General features: G+C 38.1%; 1 protein-coding gene across 1 annotated transcript in view; it reads right to left on the reverse strand.

Moving 5' to 3' along the window:
• Positions 1-20,578, reverse strand: part of EML5 (echinoderm microtubule associated protein like 5) — a 170,184-nt gene that overhangs the window by 86,245 nt on the left and 63,361 nt on the right. Inside the window, exons 9-11 of the mRNA XM_010845237.1 lie at positions 13,194-13,331; positions 7,549-7,805; positions 6,212-6,424 (exon numbers count right to left, since the gene is read on the reverse strand). Of these exons, the coding sequence (XP_010843539.1) occupies positions 6,212-6,424; positions 7,549-7,805; positions 13,194-13,331 (608 nt within the window). The remainder of the gene's footprint in view (positions 1-6,211; positions 6,425-7,548; positions 7,806-13,193; positions 13,332-20,578) is intronic.

Raw genomic sequence — 20,578 nt, forward strand, 5'->3', positions numbered from 1 at the left:
CCTCATGCGAAGAGTTGACTCATTGGAAAAGACTCTGATGCTGGGAGGGATTGGGGGCAGGAGGAGAAGGGGACGACAGAGGATGAGATGGCTGGATGGCATCACTGACTTGATGGATGTGAGTCTGAGTGAACTCCGGGAGTTGGTGATGGAGAGGGAGGCCTAGTGTGCTGCAATTCATGGGGTCGCAAAGAGTCGGACACGACTGAGCGACTGAACTAAACTGAACTGAATAGTGTTTTGATGACCTTAAAACTTCTAGATGTAAAATATAGGAGAATATCTTTTTTAGCTCTAGTAAAAAGGCAGAGGAACCAGAGATTAAATTGCCAACATCTGCTGGATCATCAAAAAAGTAAAAGAGTTCCAGAAAAACATCTATTTCTGCTTTACTGACTATGCCAAAGCCTTTGACTGTGTGAATCACAATAAACTGTGGAAAATTCTTCAAGAGATGGGAATACCAGACCACCTAACCAGCCTCTTGAGAAACCTGTATGCAGGTCAGGAAACAACAGTTAGAACTGGACATGGGACAAGAGACTGGTTCCAAATAGGAAAAGGAGTACATCAAGGCTGTATATTGTCACCCCACTTATTTAACTTCTATGCAGAGAACATCATGAGAAACGCTGGGCTGGAAGAAGCACAAGCTGGAATTAAGATTGCCAGCTGCTGCTGCTGCTAAGTCGCTTTAGTTGTGTCCGATTCTGTGCGACCTCATAGATGGCAGCCCACCAGGCTCCACCGTCCCTGGGATTCTGCAAGCAAGAACACTGGAGTGGGTTGCCATTTCCTTCTCTAATGCATGAAAGTGAAAAGTGAAAGTAAACTCGCTTAGTCATGTCCGACTCTTAGCATCCCCATGGACTGCAGCCCACCAGGCTTCTTCATCCATGGGATTTTCCAGGCAAGAGTACTGGAGTGGAGTGCCATTGCCAGGAGAAATATCAATAACCGCAGATATGCAGATGACACCACCCTTAGGGCTGAAGGTGAAGAACTAAAGAGCCTCTTGATGAAAGTGAAAGAGGAGAGTGAAACAGTTGGTTTAAAGGTCAACATTCAGAAAACTAAGATCATGGCATCTGGTCCCATCACTTCATGCCAGATAGATGGGGAAACAGTGGAAACAGTGGCTGACTTTATTTATCTGGGCTCCAAAATCACTGCAGATGGTGACTGCAGTCATGAAATTAAAAGACGCTTACTCATTGGAAGGAAAGTTATGAGCAACCTAGACAGCATACTGAAAGCAGAGACATTACTTTGCCAACAAAGGTCCATCTAGTCAAGGCTATAGTTTTTCCAGTGGTCATGTATTGATGTGAGAGTTGGACTGTGAAGAAGGCTGAGTGCCGAAGGTGCTTTTGAACTGTGGTGTTGGAGAAGACTCTTGAGAGTCCCTTGGACTGCAAGGAGATCCAACCAGTCCATCCTAAAGGAGATCAGTCCTGCGTGTTCATTGAAAAGACTGATGTTGAAGCTGAAACTCCAATACTTTGGCCACCTGATGCAAAGAGCTGACTCATCTGAAAAGACCCTGATGCTGGGAAAGATTGAGGTCAGGAGGAGAAGGGGACGACAGAAAATGAGATGGTTGAATGGCATCACCGACTCAATGGACATGAGTCTGGGTAAACTCTGGGAGTTGGTGATGGACAGGGAGGCCTGGCGTGCTGCGGTCCATGGGGTAGCAAAGAGTCAGGGACATGACTGAGTGACTGAACTGAACTGAAAAAGTAGAATTCCTTATACACAAAACACGATTGTTCAGAAAAAAAGGAGAAACTGCCTTGAGTACACGGAAAGGAAAACTAGTCAACCAAAGATATCATTAAGAAAATAAAACGACAAGTCACAAACTCAGAAAAGACATTTGTAATCCATAAAAATTACAGATCATTTGTACCTAGAGTATATAAAATTATTTCCATTAAACAATAAAACAAACACCTCTAAAAATAGGCAAAAGATATGAACTTGTGTTTGATAGACAAGGAAGTGCAGAAAATTAAAAAATATTGGGAAAGATGGTCAACCTTATTATAAGTAGTAGAGAAATGTAAATTAAGACAATGTGACATCATTTACACTAACTAGATTTACAAGTAAAAACTATGGTGGCCAAGTGTGGAAGAAGATGTATTCAACAGGGTTGTGTAAAATGGTATAACTATTTTGGAAAACAGTTTGGCATCTTCTTATAAACTCTCTATGACTCAGCAATTTCACTCCTAAGTATACATCTCTGAAAAACTTGTAGTTATAACAAAAGACTGCAGAGAACCCACATGTCCACACAGGAGAATAAACACGGGAACTGTAGCTTGTCTCACAGCAGTTTTTACAGCAATGAGAGACAAACACGTAGCACGCTGCGCAGCAGCCTCTCAGAATCTGAGGCAAGCAAGCGGTGTTTGGGAAGTCTCTGTCACAGAGCTGTTTTATTGTTCGATATTTGTTTTTCCAAAGAAGTTTCTCTTGGACTCTAAAAAATTTTTTTTCCCCAATATAAATTTTCATTTGTCAGTAAGTATGGAAAGAGTCTTGGCAAGTATTAACGGTGATGAAGGGGTCAGACTAAATCACCCTGCCTGCACCTCTCCACCCGTCGCCACCCTGGCCTCCTCGCCCTCTACCACAGCCTCAGCGCTGCCGCCTGGGAAATGCCTGATCATTTGAGAGGGATTATGGTCAAGAGCAGAAGAATCCAGAGAGAAGGGGATAATAATAGACAGGAAGAAAGAAAGAAAAAAAGAAGAGCAATGCTTTGGACTGGGATTTGAGGGGGCTGGGCTTCCCTGGCAGCTCAGACAGTAAAGAATCCGCCTGCAGTGTGGGAGACCTGGGTTTGATCCCTGCATTGGGAAGATCCACTGGAGAAGGAAATGGAAAACCACTCCAGTGTTCTTGCCTGGAAAATCTGGACAGAGGAGCTTGGCAGGTTATAGTACATGGGATCGCAAGAGTTAGACACAACTTAGTGACTAAACCACCACCAAATTCTGGGTTAACTTCATTTTATGTTTCAATTACAATGATTCTATAACATAAGCAACTTCTATTAGTTAACTTCTTTCCACATTTTGTAAAAGCTTTACTCCTTAGATTATAATGGATATTACCCAAGTGGTTAGCTAAAATACATTAATACATCAGACACAGTCTTTCCCAAACTTAAGTTGGATCAACGGTACAACTTACCACAATGAAGTAATGTACAACTGCCTAACTAATCTAAAAAAAAGATCCTGCCAGCTGTTTCATCTTGCCCATTTCTTATATAAAAAATTTCTTTTTTCTATAGTGATACTACTAGCTTTATGCTAGTTTGTAAATTCAATAAATACACAATCTTAAAATACTTCTACTAATCTTTTAAATATGCAGTTGTTATGTTTTGTCTTCTCTCCCAATTACCTACCCACAGTCTCAAGCTGACTCACAAATGCCTAGAAATAAAAACTCTTATCATAAAACAAATGTCTAACAAAAATCTAAAAAAAGAGAAAATAAGAAAAACAATTTATACTTATATTCTTGAAGTAGTAACTGAAAAGACTAACTTTTCTTAGACTTTGATAAAATATTCCTACAGCAATTCAGAAAACTACTACATATTTTATAAATGAAACAAAATTATCAAGCAATAAAAATACTATCTTCTCTGTTGCAAAAGATAAAACTTGAGAGTAAATCACATCCATTTGATTAAGAAAATTCAGAAAATTAAAGTACTATTTTTTCCTGCATAGAGGTCACTATATGAAACAATGAGTTGAAGCAATGTCTAAGACGAATATTATCATGATTAATCTTACTAAATCTCATGTCTTCTAAATAGGCAAGTATCATTTGAATCACAATAAAACTTGTGCCCGGTGACTCTCATGTCCTGGCTATGTGGTAGAATCCAGAAATAGGTTACTTCAATTGCTAGAGATTTAGCTAGCCTTTAACATCCTCAGCATTATTCATGGAGGCACTTTCACAGGCATCTGGGAAGCTGACACTGGCAGGCAGAAATGGGCAAGATGAAACAGCTGGCAGGATCTGGAGCTCACACTTGACTGCAGAGGCACAACAAATACCAATCTAGACTTCTGGGAAATGTGGGCCCTTAACCTTAATATCAGTGGACTACCTAAACTATTTGAATAAAACTAGTTCTGCTGTTTCCAAAATTACCTTTTACTAAATTCCATTTTAACATTTTTCCAACCACTTTTATTAACATCCAGGTGAAAATTATGACTGCATCTGCTATAGATGTTGATACTCTTAAGAATATATTCAACTGTACCTAATATAAGGCCCCATACTATAGGACAGAGGTCTTAGAAAACTAAATCTGAGAAGAAACTTGGCTTTCTATGAGTAGCATGGTTTTATTTTTTTTAAATAGCTACAGTGAAAATTATTCTGTGCTTTACTTTATTTTTGGTTTCAAGAAGCTCAGATTCAGTTTTGATGTTTGACTACTGTCAATTTCTTTATCTGACTTTAACATGGTATTTCTATTTCCCTTGGTATGAATTCTTTACTTACATAATTATTTTAGTGCTGAGAGACTTGCCATAAGCTGACTCAAATACTTTCTGGAACAAGGCATGGAACAAATGAATAATAGAGTATTTCATGTAATTATCCTCATGTCTATTGACAGATCGATTAATATCATTTTAAAAGACACCCAAGAAAAAGAGGTCATACATAAAATATGTAGAAAATAACCAGTGATAAGACCCCTTAATTTTCTTCCACTGCCAGTTATGAAAAATAAATATCAGAACAATATATGTTAAGGGTTTAAGCAAAAACACTTTCTCAAAAACCAACAAACAAACCAATAGACTCCAAACTGTAACTTAAGCTTAGACAGCTGGCTACTTCATCAGAATTCTTAAGAAAATGTCAGAAAAATGTCTCATAAGAGATATACGTTCAGCAAGTTAAATGAGTAAAGATAACAAGTCATAAGAAAAGTATAACTATCATTGTATATTCTGACTATATGAAATAATTCTGGAAGTAGAAAGAAAAAATAACTTTAAAAAGAAAGAGGTAAAGTATTAGCCCATTTATAATATATGAATTCAAAAATAACTTTCTAATACAGCCACTATGGAGAACAGTGTGGAGATTCCTTTAAAAACTGGAAATAGAACTGCCTTATGACCCAGCAATCCCACTGCTGGGCATACACACCGAGGAAATCAGAATTGAAAGAGACACATGTACCCCAATGTTCATCGCAGCACTGTTTATAATAGCCAGGACATGGAAGTAACCTAGACGTCCATCAGCAGATGAATGGATAAGAAAGCTGTGGTACATATACACAATGGAGTATTACTCAGCCATTAAAAAGAATACATTTGAATCAGTTCTAATGAGGTGGGTGAAACTGGAGCCTATTATACAGAGTGAAGTAAGCCAGAAAGAAAAACACCAAGACAGTACACTAATGCATATATATGGAATTTAGAAAGATGGTAACGATAACCCTGTATGTGAGACAGCAAAAGAGACACAGATGTATAGAACAGTTGTTTGGACTCTGTGGGAGAGGGAGAGAGTCGGATGATTCGGGAGAATGGCATGGAAACATGTATAATATCATATAAGAAACGAATCGCCAGTCCAGGTTCGATGCACGATACAGGAGGCTTGGGGCTGGTGCACTGGGATGACCTGGAGGGATGATACAGGGAGGGAGGTGGGAAGAGGGTTCAGGATGGGGAATACATGTATGCCCGTGGCGGATTCATGGTGATGTATGGCAGAACCAATACAATATTGTAAAGTAATTAGCCTCCAGTTACAATAAATAAATTTAAATAAAAAAACAACAACAAAAAAAACTTTCTAATAAAAACTTCATATCCAAAGATAAAAGTAATAACATGACAATAATTTCTTAATTGCCAAAATATTGTAGCTATTTCTGTTCACTTTCATGATATCTTTCACCAGAGAGTCACCACACATATTTTAAAGAGTATAAACCCTCTTATTTATCTCAAGACTAATTTTCTGTAAGAACCTAAAGGTCACAGGTATATAGGATTCATTTTGATATTTGGCAAAACTAATACAATTTTGTAAAGTTTAAAAATAAAATTGTAGTTGGGAAAAAAAAAAAAAAGAACCTAAAGGTCTTTTGTAAGAGAGAGGTGAATTAATACTATTTTGAAAGAAAAGATACCTTTTCTTAAGCAAGGATATCGAAATAATTTTACAATTCCATAGTCATCAGCTGTAACTAAAACTTGGCCAATATAATTCCCATCTACTGAGTTTATATCATTAATATCTGAATACTTGGGCCAAATTCCATTTACTTCAAGGCCTGAAACGCATGTCCATGAAGCCCAATGAACACCTTTTATTTCTTCTTTACTTGCCACTTCTTTTCCTCCTAAAAATAAATTAATTTAATTAATTAGTATTAATTTAAGAAGTTACTTCCTTCAATTTTTACTCAAGCATAAGTTATACTGATAACATGGTAAATTCCAAAATTTAAGGATCTTTCCAATCCAGTTAAAGGAGAATACATGAATAGGTAAGTGACTACAGTAAGGAAAAGAGAAAATTAAGTGCAAGGATAAAATTAAAAAAAAAAAAAAAAAAGCCACTACCAAAATTATACTGATTCAAAGAAATATAGCTCTGATGATGATGTAGCTTAGCAGGGTCACCCATGTGGACAATAAAACTGAACTATATTAAAGTCATGCTATAGATTAGTCACAATGGGGTAACTTCGAAGGAAAAGTAAAAGTTATAAGAAAGTAGCAAATCATGTATTAAAAAAGAAACCTAAGAAGATACATAGTTGAGGAAAAAAAAGATAATTGAAAGGATCATAAAAGAAGGATGAATGACAAGTAATACATTTACATTAGGCAACATGACTTCAGGATTGGTCAGTCTTCGTAAGATACAGACTGTTAACAAAAACTGAGTGATATATTAATTACGCAGCTAGTCTTATTAAATAAAGTACTGCAATATAGTTACTAATTCATTAAGCATCATACTAAAGTACTGAGAGATATTTTGATGATTCTGTCTTTATTCTTCTCTTTTTAAAGCTTTCATGAAAAGTCTGTTTTTCAAAACTAGTTTGTTAGCTACATTATTAATATTTGCAAAGTTTGAGATGATAACAGAAGACAAAACAATTTATAGTCAGACATTTATACCCATTATATTTAGTTAATTAGCTGCATCCATTAAAAGTGACATTTTGACTTTCTAATACATACTAGGACTTCACCATATGCTACTCGTACGGCATGGGATTCAACATAAAATAAGTATGTCTTAGATCCCCCAAACGAAGTTTTAATTAAGAACCAAAGGATTTCAAATGATAAGGCAGACTTGTAGAAGAGATCACAATGCCTCCAATATTAGCTCAGATTTTCTTTGATGTCCTATACTCAAATGTAACTGACACTCTGCCTCCAGCAAAATCTAAGATATTTTAAAGGAACTAAAAATCTACAAATTGTATAAAATTTGCAGGGTTTTTACCTGGCATCCTGTAGAGAAGTCTTTTACCGTTCCCATCATTCGTCTGTAAATACCTACTGTCTGAGGACCAGTCTAGGTGAGTGATGAAACTAAGTGACCCAACACACTCCCCGAGCTTCTTGTAGCGCTGAGCAACCCCATAAACATCGACTGAGCTGTCGTTGCAGCCGACGGCAAGGTAAGCTCCGTCTGGTGAGTACTTTAACTCATGAATTGCCTCCTTCCGATCTTTAATATGCACAACTTCTGTCATATCTCTATAAAGAAAAACAAGAGAGACCATGGGAGAAAACGTCACTACAGAATTAGTTCAGTTTTCCAATGCGTCTAAAATGACTGTATCAAGTATTTATAAACCATAAAATAAATATAAATGATACAAGTAGTGTTAATTCAGGAATAATTTTGCTGAACAGAAATATATGAGGACAATACATGCTAGAAGTAGAGAAAAATGCTAAAGTTCAGTTCCTAAATTACTTAATTTTAAGTAGTTCAGAGATTCATATTAAATTTCCAAAGTAATACAAAAATAGAAATCAAGCCATGGGATTTTTATGATGAAGCTTCTTACAAGTACTGAGCTTATAAAAAAAATACTTAATTATAAACACCATGATATTCAAATTAAATTTTTGTAATGAACCAAATGTACAAAATTATACCCAGGAAATAAAGGAGACATTGATTTCAGTAATATACTTGAATATATATCTGTATATAGCTACCATGTTATTTTTAGTTCAACCTCTCTGACCTCTTTGAATAGAACACAATTCTTCCCAATTAGCGATCATTTCAGTCAGCAGTGTTAAACATTTTTTTTAATGATGCCTTATAACTGACTCTCCAGAATAATACAGGTATTGGTAGTGGCCATAAAAATGGATCAGCAGCTGAATACTGCTGAGTTTGAAAGCACATGGAGGTGGTGGAGAGGCAGAGAAGAAGGGGAGGCAAGGGAGGGGCAGGGGGAGGCGAGGGTCTTATTTCCAACTGTTGCCACAGAGTTTTTTCCAAATAAATTTTGCATTACCCATCTGAAATGCTCCCAATAGATAATTCCAAGAATAGAAGTTTAAATGGCTATTTCCCAATTTTTACAGTTCCCAAATAGACAATTCAAAGTAATAAAATTCATATTTCTTTCAGAAACACTAAGTATTTAACTTTGTTTTAGACTCATGGGATATGAATATGAACTCATCTTCTGTGAGAGATGGAGACAAAGTAATTATACTTCATAGCTAAGAAAATGCAGTGAGTGCTCGGAAGGTTATGCATGAAGTTCTGTAAGAAACACTGAAAAAGGGTTCAGACTACAGGCAGGCAGGGAGTAAGGAAGAGTGATACCTATTTGAGCCTAAAGCCTGAGGGGCTGGCTAATTAAAAAAGAGGAGTGAAGGTTTTCCAGAAAGAGCACACAGCACGAGCAATGCCAAGTACACGGCACACATGAAGAACAGAGCTGCCCAGGTAGCGCTAGTAGCAAAGAACCCCCTGCCAATGCAGGAGATGTAAGAGACGCGGGTTTGATCCCTGGGCTGGGAAGATCCCCTGGAGGAGGGCATGGCCACCTATTTCAGTATTCTTGCCTGCAGAATCCCATGGAGAGAAGAGCCTGGCAGGCTACAGTCCACAGGGTTGCAAAGAGTAGGACAAAACGGAAAGCAACTTAGCATAGCACAGATAATACAATGTGGAAACAAGGTAAGTGGGAAAAGTAACGACCTGATGGGGTTAAAGAGACACACTGAAGACAGTGTGTAACGGGTCTAATATGTTACCAAGGAACCTGGGCTTCATCCTGGTGTTAATCGTATAAAACAAGAGATTAAAATCATCTTCTTAACTATAAAAGGGAGTAAGAACAAAACAAAACAAATGAAGTGAAAAAAAAAAACTTTTTAAAAAAAGCTTTCCTTGTCAACATCACTCTTGCCTTACACTCTGCAACTTGCAAGGCCCTCTTCCTAAGCATAAATGAATGTATTTTTAGCTACCTGTACCTTTCCAGTGACTTCTTCCTTTAAGTTCTAATTAAATTCTTGCATCTTATCTCCCTTTCTCCATACCCATTCATCCATCTATCCACCCAGTTCAGTTCAGTCACTCAGTCATGTCTGACCCTTTGCGACCCCATAGACTGCAGCATGCTGGGGTTCCCTGTCCGTCACCAACTCCTAGAGTCTACTCAAACTCATTTCCATTGAGTTGGTGATGCCATCCAACCATCTCATCCTCTGTCATCCCCTTCTCCTCCTGCCTTCAGTCTTTCCCAGCATCAGGATCTTTTCAAATGAGTCAGTTCTTCGCATCAGGTGGCCAAAGTATTGGAGTTTCAGCTTCAGCATCAGTCCTTCCAATGAATATTCAGGACTGATTTCCTTTAGGACGGACTGGTTGGATCTCCCTGCAGTCCAAGGGAATCTCAAGAGTCTTCTCCAACACCACAGTTCGTGGCTCAGCTGGTAAAGAATCCACCTGCAATGCGGGAGAACTGGGTTCGATCCCTGGGTTGGGAAGATCCCGTGGAAGAGGGAAAGGCTACCCACTCCAGTGTTCTGGCCTGGAGAATTCCATGGACTGTATAGACCATGGGGTTACAAAGAGTCAGACACAACTGAGCAACTTTCACTTCCATCCACCCATCCACCCACTAATCCATTCATCTAAATCTGTATGGAGTAAGATTTTTAAGAAAACATCTAAAGCACAATTTGATAGCTTCTACTTTTTGTATATTATTTATTAAAGATACGATTATTCCAATATCAACCACAAACATTAGTTAAATTCCTCATGGAAAGTTCTTCAGAGTTATTTTGTCTTTTTTTAAAGCTTTTGTTCGAGAGATTTATCTTGCCCAGTTAATGAGAGAAATGTGTGGATATCTCAGGTTGTCTCCTGCTTTCTACCACTACGCCCCTGCCAACCAACCAACCCTCAAGCACACGCGCATGCACACACACACACACACACACAAAACCAACAGTGATGAAAAAAGAGATTCTGATTGGTTTTATAGTATGTATTATGTTACCGTGCTAAGTCACTTCAGTCATGTCTGACTCTTTGTGACCCATGGACTGGAACCTGCCAGGCTCCTCTGTCCATGGGATTCTCTACACAAGAATACTAGAGTGGGTGGCCAAGCCCTTCTCCCACAGATCTTCCCAACTCAGGGACTGAACCCTCATCTCTTGTGTGTCCCGCATTGGCAGGTGGGTTCTTTACCACTACTTAACGTGATTACATAAATCACAGATGGTGACTGCAGCCACAAAATTAAAAGACGACTGCTCCTTGGAAGAAAGTTACGAAAAACCTTGACAGCACATTAAAAAGCTGAGACATCATTTTGCCAACAAAGGCCCATAAAGTCAAAGCTAAGTTTTCTCCAATAGTCATGTATGGATGGAAATTAGACCGTAAAGAAGGCTGAGCACTGAAGAATTGATGCTTTCTAACTGTGGTGCTGGAGAAGATTCTTGAGAGTCCTTTGGACTGCAAGGAGATCAAACCAGTCCATCCTAAAGGAGATCAACCCTGAATATTCATTGGAAGGACTGACGATGAAGCTGAAGCTCTAATACTCTGGCCACCTGATGTGAAGAGCTGACTCATTGGAAAAGACCTTGATGCTGGAAAAGGCTGAAGACAAAAGGAAAAGGGCAGAAGAGAATGAGATGGTTAGATAGCACCACCAACTTAATGGATATGAATCTGAGCAAACTCCAGGAGACAGTGGAGGACAGAGGAGCCTTGACATGCTGCAGTCCATGGGGTCACAAAGAGTTGGACACGATTTAGCGACTGAACAGTACAAACAGCAGGATTAAGACCAATTAGAAGTCTACTATAGATGGTGGTGGCTCAGAGTTCAGAAAGAAGTGAAATGATTTGAAACATACAATAGTAATCCTTACTGGTATATATATAATATATAGTATATATTAAAGATATTGTAATTCTAATCTTATTCACAAACCTTTATCAAAATGCTCCTAGAAAACTCATAAGGTAAGAAAAATCAACAAGATATGGTTACTAGATTAGAAATGATAGTTAGAGAGGTATCAATGATAAAGCCTAGTTTTTTGACTTATTCAAGAACATGGACTATAGAGGCTTTTGCCAGAATAGTTCCCTGGTGGCCCAGTGGTTAGGATTCTAGGCTTTCACTGCCATGGCCGGGGTTTCCATCCCTGGTTGGAGAACTGAAAGTGCACAAGCCATGAGGCATATATTTTTGAGTTGCTAAAATACTTATTAGAGATAAGAAATTATTCACCTAGTTTCTTTCAGACAATAATGAAAGGGTAAGTAAATGCATAAATGAAAAAATAACCATCACTATTTTTAATGCATAGCAGCTTTTTGATAGAAATTCTTAGGTGTTTTACATGCATTTTAAATTCCTGGTTGGGAAACAATGCAAATGTACTTAATGAAACTAAATTTTACTCATAAAAATGTTTAAATGGCAAATTATATATTATGTATATTTTATCATAATAAAAAAAAATTAAGAGAAAAATCTCAGCATATCTCATTATAGAAACCCACCCCAGAATAGTCATATCTATAGAAGCTCAGAAGTATAAAAGCTTGATGAATTAGTATCTGAGGAAGTGAAAGATATTTTATACATGTTAAAAGAAAGACACTGAAGTAGAAATAAACAGGCTGGAGAGATGGGCACCATAGGCTTTGTCAAGAATTATAAACGTCATCTTAGGGATAGTGCAGTGCTTTTATCATCCTTTAGAGAGAGGAGGAATGCAAACAAACATGTTTGAAAAGGCATCACTCTAAATGGAGAGTGGGAAAGGAACCTGAGGAAGCAGGAGATAGGGAGACCAGATGAGATGCTATTTCACCAATCCACCAGAAAGAAGTTAGGAAGTAGCAGAGGTCAGTACAAGAGTACAATGGTGAAAATGAAAGGAAGCAGATTAATTTGAGAGCTACTTAAGGAGGTAGGTTAGTCAGAATTCTGTGATTAATTAGACATGAGAGACAAAAGAGAATGGTTTCTGGACTGGGCAACTGGGTGGACGGTCCCATTATTCAGTAAACTAGATATGAAAAATATCATAAATACTTACTCTCATGAACACGTGTGGCTCAACAGCAAATTTTTAAATGACTGTATAGAAGTCAACTGACTGCACCATATCTATAGATATTCAACACAAGATGTTAACTGCTTTAACAATTTCTTTAAACTTTCTAACTATCCAAGTGAAGGAGGAGATGCAGGCACTTTTTTCCAAAGCATAAAGCTGCAAACAGCAACAAAACTATTCACTCATCTTTAACTGTTTCAAGGTCTCCTTCTCCCTATTCTATGGCAGAAGATCATTACTGAAAATCAATACTACCAAGAAATAGAAATCAAGACCCAAACTTGTCTCAAAATTTTATTCATTAATTTACTAAGCAGTCTTAATCTTCAAAACCAAAGTTTGAGTTAATTTTCTGACAAAGCCATTTTTATAAACATATTTTTTTATATTTCATGAAACTAATATCTGAAAAATATATTAATAAGGGAGAGGGAAAAGTGGGTAAATGTAGGCATTACAGACTCCATCTCACTTAACAGAAGCTTGTGTTCCTATTTCTTCCCTAACACATACCTTACTCTAAGTACAGTGAACGAGCCATCCTTCATTCCAAGGGCAAGGTGGATCCCATCTACGTTTACAGCTGCACAACGAATTGGTTCTTCCATATTACACCTTGCTATTAGTGCATGATCAACCAGGCTCCATATTCTGTAACATTTAATTAAAATAAAAGAGTAGTTAGCTAATGTGTGCTTTAAAATGTTAGAATATATGAAAAAATGTTGGTTAAAATACTAATTTCATTTTAAGGAAGAAAGATAAATATAGGTTTATAACTGTATGCTCTGTAGCAAAGAATTCTTATCTACAAACTAGAAATACTGTTAATACCTAAAATGACAAGTGTTAATAGAATCCTTTATTTTTAAGACAATGTAATGACATTAATTTTTTCTAATCAGTTATTTTAGATAGATGATTTCTACCCTGATAAAAGGGGACATCTATCTATCTATCTATCTATCTATATATATATATATATAGTATACTGACATATGTATACACCATATTTATAGTCTTTTAACTTAAGAGTGACACTTCAGATTATGCAAATTCAGTCTTTTCCAGACTCTAATGTTAAAAAACTGCAACAAGTAGTAAAAAATACCCATTGTTTGAAAGTTAAGAATTATACTTCCAAATAACCTGAACAAAGACCAAAATTACCAATGAAAATTAGTAACATTTTGAATTAAACTATAACAAACTTTTACAGATTATATCTCACTTCTAGTGATTGGTCTGTTCAAGTTTTGTTTCTTCTTGACTCAATTATCACAGTTATGCCACTAGAAATCTATCCATTTCTTCTATGTTGTCCAGTTTGTTGGCATATAAATGTTCACAGTATGCTGTAACAACATTTTTTTGTATTTCTGTGGTATCAGTTATTTTTTCCTCTTTTTCATTTCTTATTTTGTTTGGTTGGGTCCTTTCTCTTTTCTTCTTGGTGAGTCTGACCAGAGGTTTGTCAATTTGTTCATCTTTTCAAAATATCAGCTCTTGGTTTTATTGATCTTTTCTCTTAAAAAATATTCTCTATTTATTTCCTATTTGGTCTTTATTGTTTCCTTCCTTCTGCTTACTCTGGGTTTTGCTTGTTCTTCTCTTTCTAATTCTTGTAGGTGGGCTTATTCCCAGTTTTATACTGTTGTGGTCAGAAAGGATGCTTGAAATAATTTCTAGTATCTTAAAATTGCTAAGGCTTGTTTTTTGACCTAGTATGTGATCCATCCCAGATAATGTTTCAAGTGCAATTGGAATGAAAGGGTATTCCAGCCTTTTTTTTTCCTTAATTAGATATCAATTAAGTCCAACTGATCTATTGTGTAATTCGGAACTTCTGTTGCCTTGGTAGTTTTTGTCTGGATGATTTGTCCACTGATGTCAGTGGAGTGTTAAAGCCTACTATTATTGCATTACTGTAAATGTCTCCCTTCATGTCTGTATTTGTTCTATATATGTAGATGTTCCTATATTGGGTACTAGTGGTAAAGAACCCACCTATGTGGGTTCTATTTCTAGGTTGGGAGAATCCCCTGGAGGAGGGCATGGCAACCCACTCCAGTGTTCTTGTGTGGAGAAATCCCATGGACAGAGGAGCCTGGCAGGTTACAGTCCATAGGGTTGCAAAGGGTCAGACACATCTGAAGCTTACCATACATGCACATGTGCACATGTTGGGTACGTATATGCTAACAAATGCAATATTCTCCTCTTATATTGATTTATTACTATATGGTGTCCTTCTTTTTCTTTATGGCCTTTGTTTTAAAGTTTATTTTGTCTGATATGAGTATTGCTATCTCCACTTTCTTGCTGTTTCCAATTTGCATAAAATATCTTTTTCCTTTCCTTCACATTTTTCACTCTTTGTGTTTTTTGCCCTGAAGTGAGTCTTCTGTAGGCAGTATATTGGAGATTCTTTTTTTTTTTAAATCCAATCTGCCACTCTGTCTTTTAACCAGAGTATTTAGTCCACTGACATTATGCAAAAATACGGAATGCTGGCTGGATGAAGCACAAGCGGGAATCAAGATTGCTGGGAGAAACATCAATAACCTCAGATATGCAGATGATACCACCCTTGTAGTGGAAAGTGAAGAACTAAATAGCCTCTTGATGAAAGTGAAAGAGGAGAGTGAAAAAGTTGGCTTAAAATTCAACAGTCAAAAAATGAAGATCATGGCATCCGTCCCAAAACTTCATGGCAAATAGATGGGGAAACAATGGAAACAGTGAGAGACTTTATTTTGGGGGGCTCCAAAAGCACTGCAGATGGTGACTACAGCCATGAAATTAAAAGATGCTTGCCCCTTGTAAGAAAAGTTATGACCAACCTAAACAGCATGTTAAAAAACAGAGATATCACTTTGCTGACAAAGGTCCATCTAGTCAAAGCTATGGTTTTTCTAGTGGTCATGTATGGATGTGAGAGTTGGACTACCAAGAAAACTGAGCACTGAAGAATGGATGGTTCTGAACCGTGGTGTTGGAAAAGACTCTTGAGAGTCCCCTGGACTGCAAGGAGAGCCAACCAGTCCATCCTAAAGGAAATCAGTCCTGAATATTCACTGGAAGGACTAATGCTGAAGCTCCAATATTTTGGCCACCTGATGTAAAGAACTAACTGCTTAGAAAAGACCCTGATGCTGGGAAAGACTGAGGCTGGAGAAGGGGATGAGATGGTTGGATGGCATCACTGACCGGATGGACATGAGTCTGAGCAAGCTCTGGGAGTTGGTGATGGACAGGGAGGCCTGATGCACTGCAGTCCATGGAGTCACAAAGAGTCAGACACGACTGAACTGAACTGACATTAAAAGTAATTATTGATAAGTATGTACTTATTGCCATGTTAATAAATTTTCCAGTGATTTATGCAGTTCTTCATTTCTTCCCTTTTTGTTTTTCCGTTTGTGGCTTTATGATTTTCTTTTGTAGTACCTTGAGTTCCTTTCTCTTTGGTTTTTATGAACCTACTGTATATTTTTGACTTTTCATTACCATAGAGTTCAAGTATATTAACTCATAACTATATCAGCAATATTCAAGTTCAAATACGTTCTATAAGATTTACATTTTTATAACTCCCTCTCCAACATTTTGAGATTTTGATATCTGATGTCTTATTTTACATCTTCATACTTATCCTTTTACTGTTTATTATAATCATAATCACTTCTACAATTTTTTTTGCACACTTCTACAATTTTAAACTGTTTTTAAATTTATATGTGGTTTATTGAAGTGACCATCAATCCTTACTATATATTTGCCTTTCTTATTGTGATTTTTCCCTTTCATACAGATTCTTGATTCTTTTCTGTTTACAGAATATCCTTCAATATTTCTTTCAGGATAGGTGCAGTACTGCCCAAGTCTTCTTTGTCTTAAAAATTCTTCATCTCTCCTATTCTAAATGATAATCTTGCTGGACAGAGTATCCTAGGTTGCAGGGTTTTTTTCCCTTTCAGGATTTTGAATACATGTCATTCCATTCTGGCCTGAAAAGTGTTCACAGAGAAATCAGCTGTTAGCTTTATGGAAGTTCCCTTGTAATGGACTCTTTTTTCTCTTGCTTTATTTAGAATCCTCTTTAACTTTTGTCATTTTAATTATATGTCTAGGTGTGGGTTTGTTTGAATTCATTTCATTTGGGACCCTCTGTTCTTCCTGTATCTGTATACCTGTTTCTTTCTTTAGGTTTGAGAAGTTTTTAGCTCTAACATCTTCAAATACATTTTTTATCTCCTTCTCTCTCATTTCTCCTTCTGGAACTCCTATTATACATAGGCTGGCACATTTTTCTTTATCCTATAGGTCTCATATATTGCTCTTTTTTCCATTTTGTCTTTCTGTCTGCTGTTCTGATTGGATGATGTCCATTATTCTTTCAGATCACTTCTTCATCCTTCTGTGTCGTTTAGTCAGCTATTGTTGCTTCTAGATTGCTTTTTGCAGAGAAGGCAATGGCACCCCACTCCAGTACTCTTGCCTGGAAACTCCAATGGACGGAGGAGTCTGGTGGGCTGCAGTCTATGGGGTTGCTAAGAGTCAGACACGACTGAACGACTTCACTTTCACTTTTCACTTTCATGCATTGGAGAAGGAAATGGCAACCCACTCCAGTGTTTTTGCCTGGACAATCCCAGAGATGGGGGAGCTTGGTGGGCTGCCATCTGTGGGGTTGCACAGAGGTGGACACGACTGACGTGACTTAGCAGCAGCAGCAGCAGATTGCTTTTTATCTCAGTAAATGACTTATCTATTTTCTGTGTTGTCTACTTTTGACTGGTTCATCTTTATGGTTTTTAATTCCTTGTTACAGTGATCTGCATTCCTATCAATAATCTTTCCTAATTAATTTAGCATTTTTATTTCACCTTTTTGTACTTGGGGTCTGGTAGACTGGTGACCTCTGTTTCATTATTTGTAATCTTTCAGGGAATTTCTCTTGTTCTTTTAATTGGGAGTAGTTCATCTGCCTTTTCATTTTACTTTCTTTTTTAAATTTATTTTTAATTGGAGGGTAATTGCTTTACAATACTGTGCTGGTTTCTGCTGTACAACGTGGATCAGTCATAACTATACATATATATCTCTCCTCCCCCTAGAGCCTCCCTCCCACTCTGTCTCTATAAATTTAGAAGAAACTGTTTTATACTATAATCTTATAGAGCTATTTTTAAGATGATTTTATGTGTGAGTGTCCCTGTGTAGACTATGTGTGTCCAATGCCTTTGGTGCGAGGGTTGGCTTTGGGATGAATGCCAGTCACATCTTTTCCCAGGGTATGCTAGCCATTATCCCCTTGACAGGCAGGCAGAGGTGCTGGAGGATCTAAAGCCTGTTCAGGGAGTATAGCAGGACTTCCTCTCTGCTCCATGGCTATTGCCACTCTGTCAAGGACAAGACTGCCTTCTCAGCTGTTGCAGTAGAAGCCCTGATGATTGGGTTTGACGAGGCTCTGTTGCCGTTGAACATGTGCCCTGCCCCAAAGGAAGCGAGTGCTGAAGCAAGTGATGCTTGTGCACTCACAGAGGACCTACATGCAACCTGTGCAGGCGTCCATGGCTCTGTTTAGAAGCAGGCTGAGATTACATCCCTTCCTCTGTTATCTTCAGCCCAGATCTGTTACAAGGCTGTGGTGTGGAACAGGCTGAGGCTGGGCATCAGGGTGTTGTGGCTGTAGGAACTGAGGGGCTGCACTGCTGCCAGAGATCTGGGCTGCCTCAGTGGCAGTCTTTGCCCAGGATCTGTCTGCCCCAGGTCGAGCACGAATCTGCAGTGTGCAGTGGGTGGGACCAGGGAACACTGCTGGGAGGCCAACTGCTGCATGCTCCTGTGTGTGATGACAATGGTCGCTACCACCCTGAGCCCCGTGGTCTGTCTCTGTGTCATTTCCCAGGGCCTGGTTGGCCTAAATCTTGTGCCAGGCTGTGGTGGAGTGAGCAGGGCCAGGACGTTTGCTCCACTCAGACTGAAGAGTGTGGGTGTGGTAGCAGCCACCAGCACAAGGCTCTCTCCATCTTGGCTACTGGCAAGTCAACGTGTGCCCACTCCTTCAAAATGGAGTCTAGACTTGAGGCCTCTGTCTGTCCCAGTGGCTGTCCCAGAAAGCAAGGGGGCTTATCTCCTCTGCACTGGACCCTAGAACTGGTTCGGCCAGATTGTGGCTCAGCCTGCTCGCTCTCCAGGGCTAGGTCCTCCCATGCAGACTGACTCCTTTCAAATCCCTCCCAGGGATGCAGGTTCCAACCTGATACTTTCATTTCCATCCTACCAAGTCACATGAAGATCTTTCTTGCAGCTCTGGTTGTATAGGAGTTCTGCCAGTTTCCAATTAGTTTTCTGTGAGAATGCTTCCATATGTAGATATATTTTTGATGTATTTGTGGAGGGGAAGTGAGCTCCACATCTTCCTAGTGTGCATTCTTGATCCCCCTCATTTTTACATTTGTAAATGTTTGAAAAAAATTATCAAAGAATAACATTTTGAGTCATGAGAAAATTATATGAAATTCAAACTCAGATTCCAGTGTCTACAGGTCAAGTTTTATGGGAACACAGCCACCCTGCCCTGTTTTCATACTGTCTGTGGCTGCTTTCACACTGCAGAGGCAGAGTTGAATGCTTACAGAACAGAGGCAGATGGTGGCACTCATGACCTCGTTCGGCTCCTCTGATGCACTACAAATTACACTGACACTATTATAACCCGACAGAATCTCAACTGCTACGTGTATTGTCACATCATGGCGTTTTATTATTTTTTATCTCCAATACATACCCATCACATCATAACAAGAAAGAAAAAAGAGAAAACTGAATGAATGTTGTGTTTTAAGGCACAGTAGAGTGTGGATTACGCAACTACTGAATTAGATGATAAAGCACTATGTTTATTATTCAATGATATTATAGCTATCTTAAAGAGTACAAAGGTACATTAACATTACCAGACTAAGCACTTATCATGATATTTTCAACTCACAGGAAAGCAATAGTCAGAAAAATTAGAAAATTTAAAATCTCATTGTAGCAGAATTTCTTTACACATTCAAAAATTAAAATGAGGTTTTACTTTAAAAAACCTACGAAGAAAGTAAAAAAACCAAGTGGCTCATTTTTTAGAAAAGCAAAGAAAGTTGCTTATTGGTAATGGATTAACTAAATCATTTTGGATTGTTGCAGCTGAAGAACTCTCTCCAGAAAAAATAAATTTGTTTAAGACAATTAGCCATTGGGTGAGAACAGTTGCTTACAGAGTTGAGGGTTTGGGAATAACACCAACAGTTAATTAAAAACAAGGCAAATACTTTTTTAATTGGAGGCTAATTACTTTACAATATTGTATTGGTTTTGCCATACATCAACATGAATCCGCCACAGGTGTAAACGTGTTCCCACTCCTGAACCCCCCTCCCACCTCCCTCCCCATACCATCCCTCTGGGTCATCCCAGTGCACCAGCCCCAAGCATCCTGTATCCTGTGTTGAACCTGGACTGGTGATTCATTTCTTATATGATATTATACATGTTTCAATGCCATTCTCCCAAATCATACCCCCACCCCCACCCCAGAGTCCAAAAGACTGTTCTATACATCTGTGTCTCTTTTGCTGTCTCGCATACAGGGTTATCGTTACCATCTTTCTAAATTCCATATATATGCGTTAGTATACTGTATTAGTGTTTTTCTTTCTGGCTTACTTCACTCTGTATAATAGGCTCCAGTTTCACCCACCTCAATAGAACTGATTCAAATGTATTCTTTTTAATGGCTGGGTAATACTCCATTGTGTACGTGTACCACAGCTTTCTTATCCATTCGTCTGCTGATGGACATCTAGGTTGCTTCCATGTCCTGGCTATTATAAACAGTGCTGCGA

Source organism: Bison bison, unplaced genomic scaffold, assembly GCF_000754665.1.
Source record: "Bison bison bison isolate TAMUID 2011002044 unplaced genomic scaffold, Bison_UMD1.0 scf7180017864213, whole genome shotgun sequence".
Classification (NCBI taxonomy): Eukaryota; Metazoa; Chordata; class Mammalia; order Artiodactyla; family Bovidae; genus Bison; species Bison bison.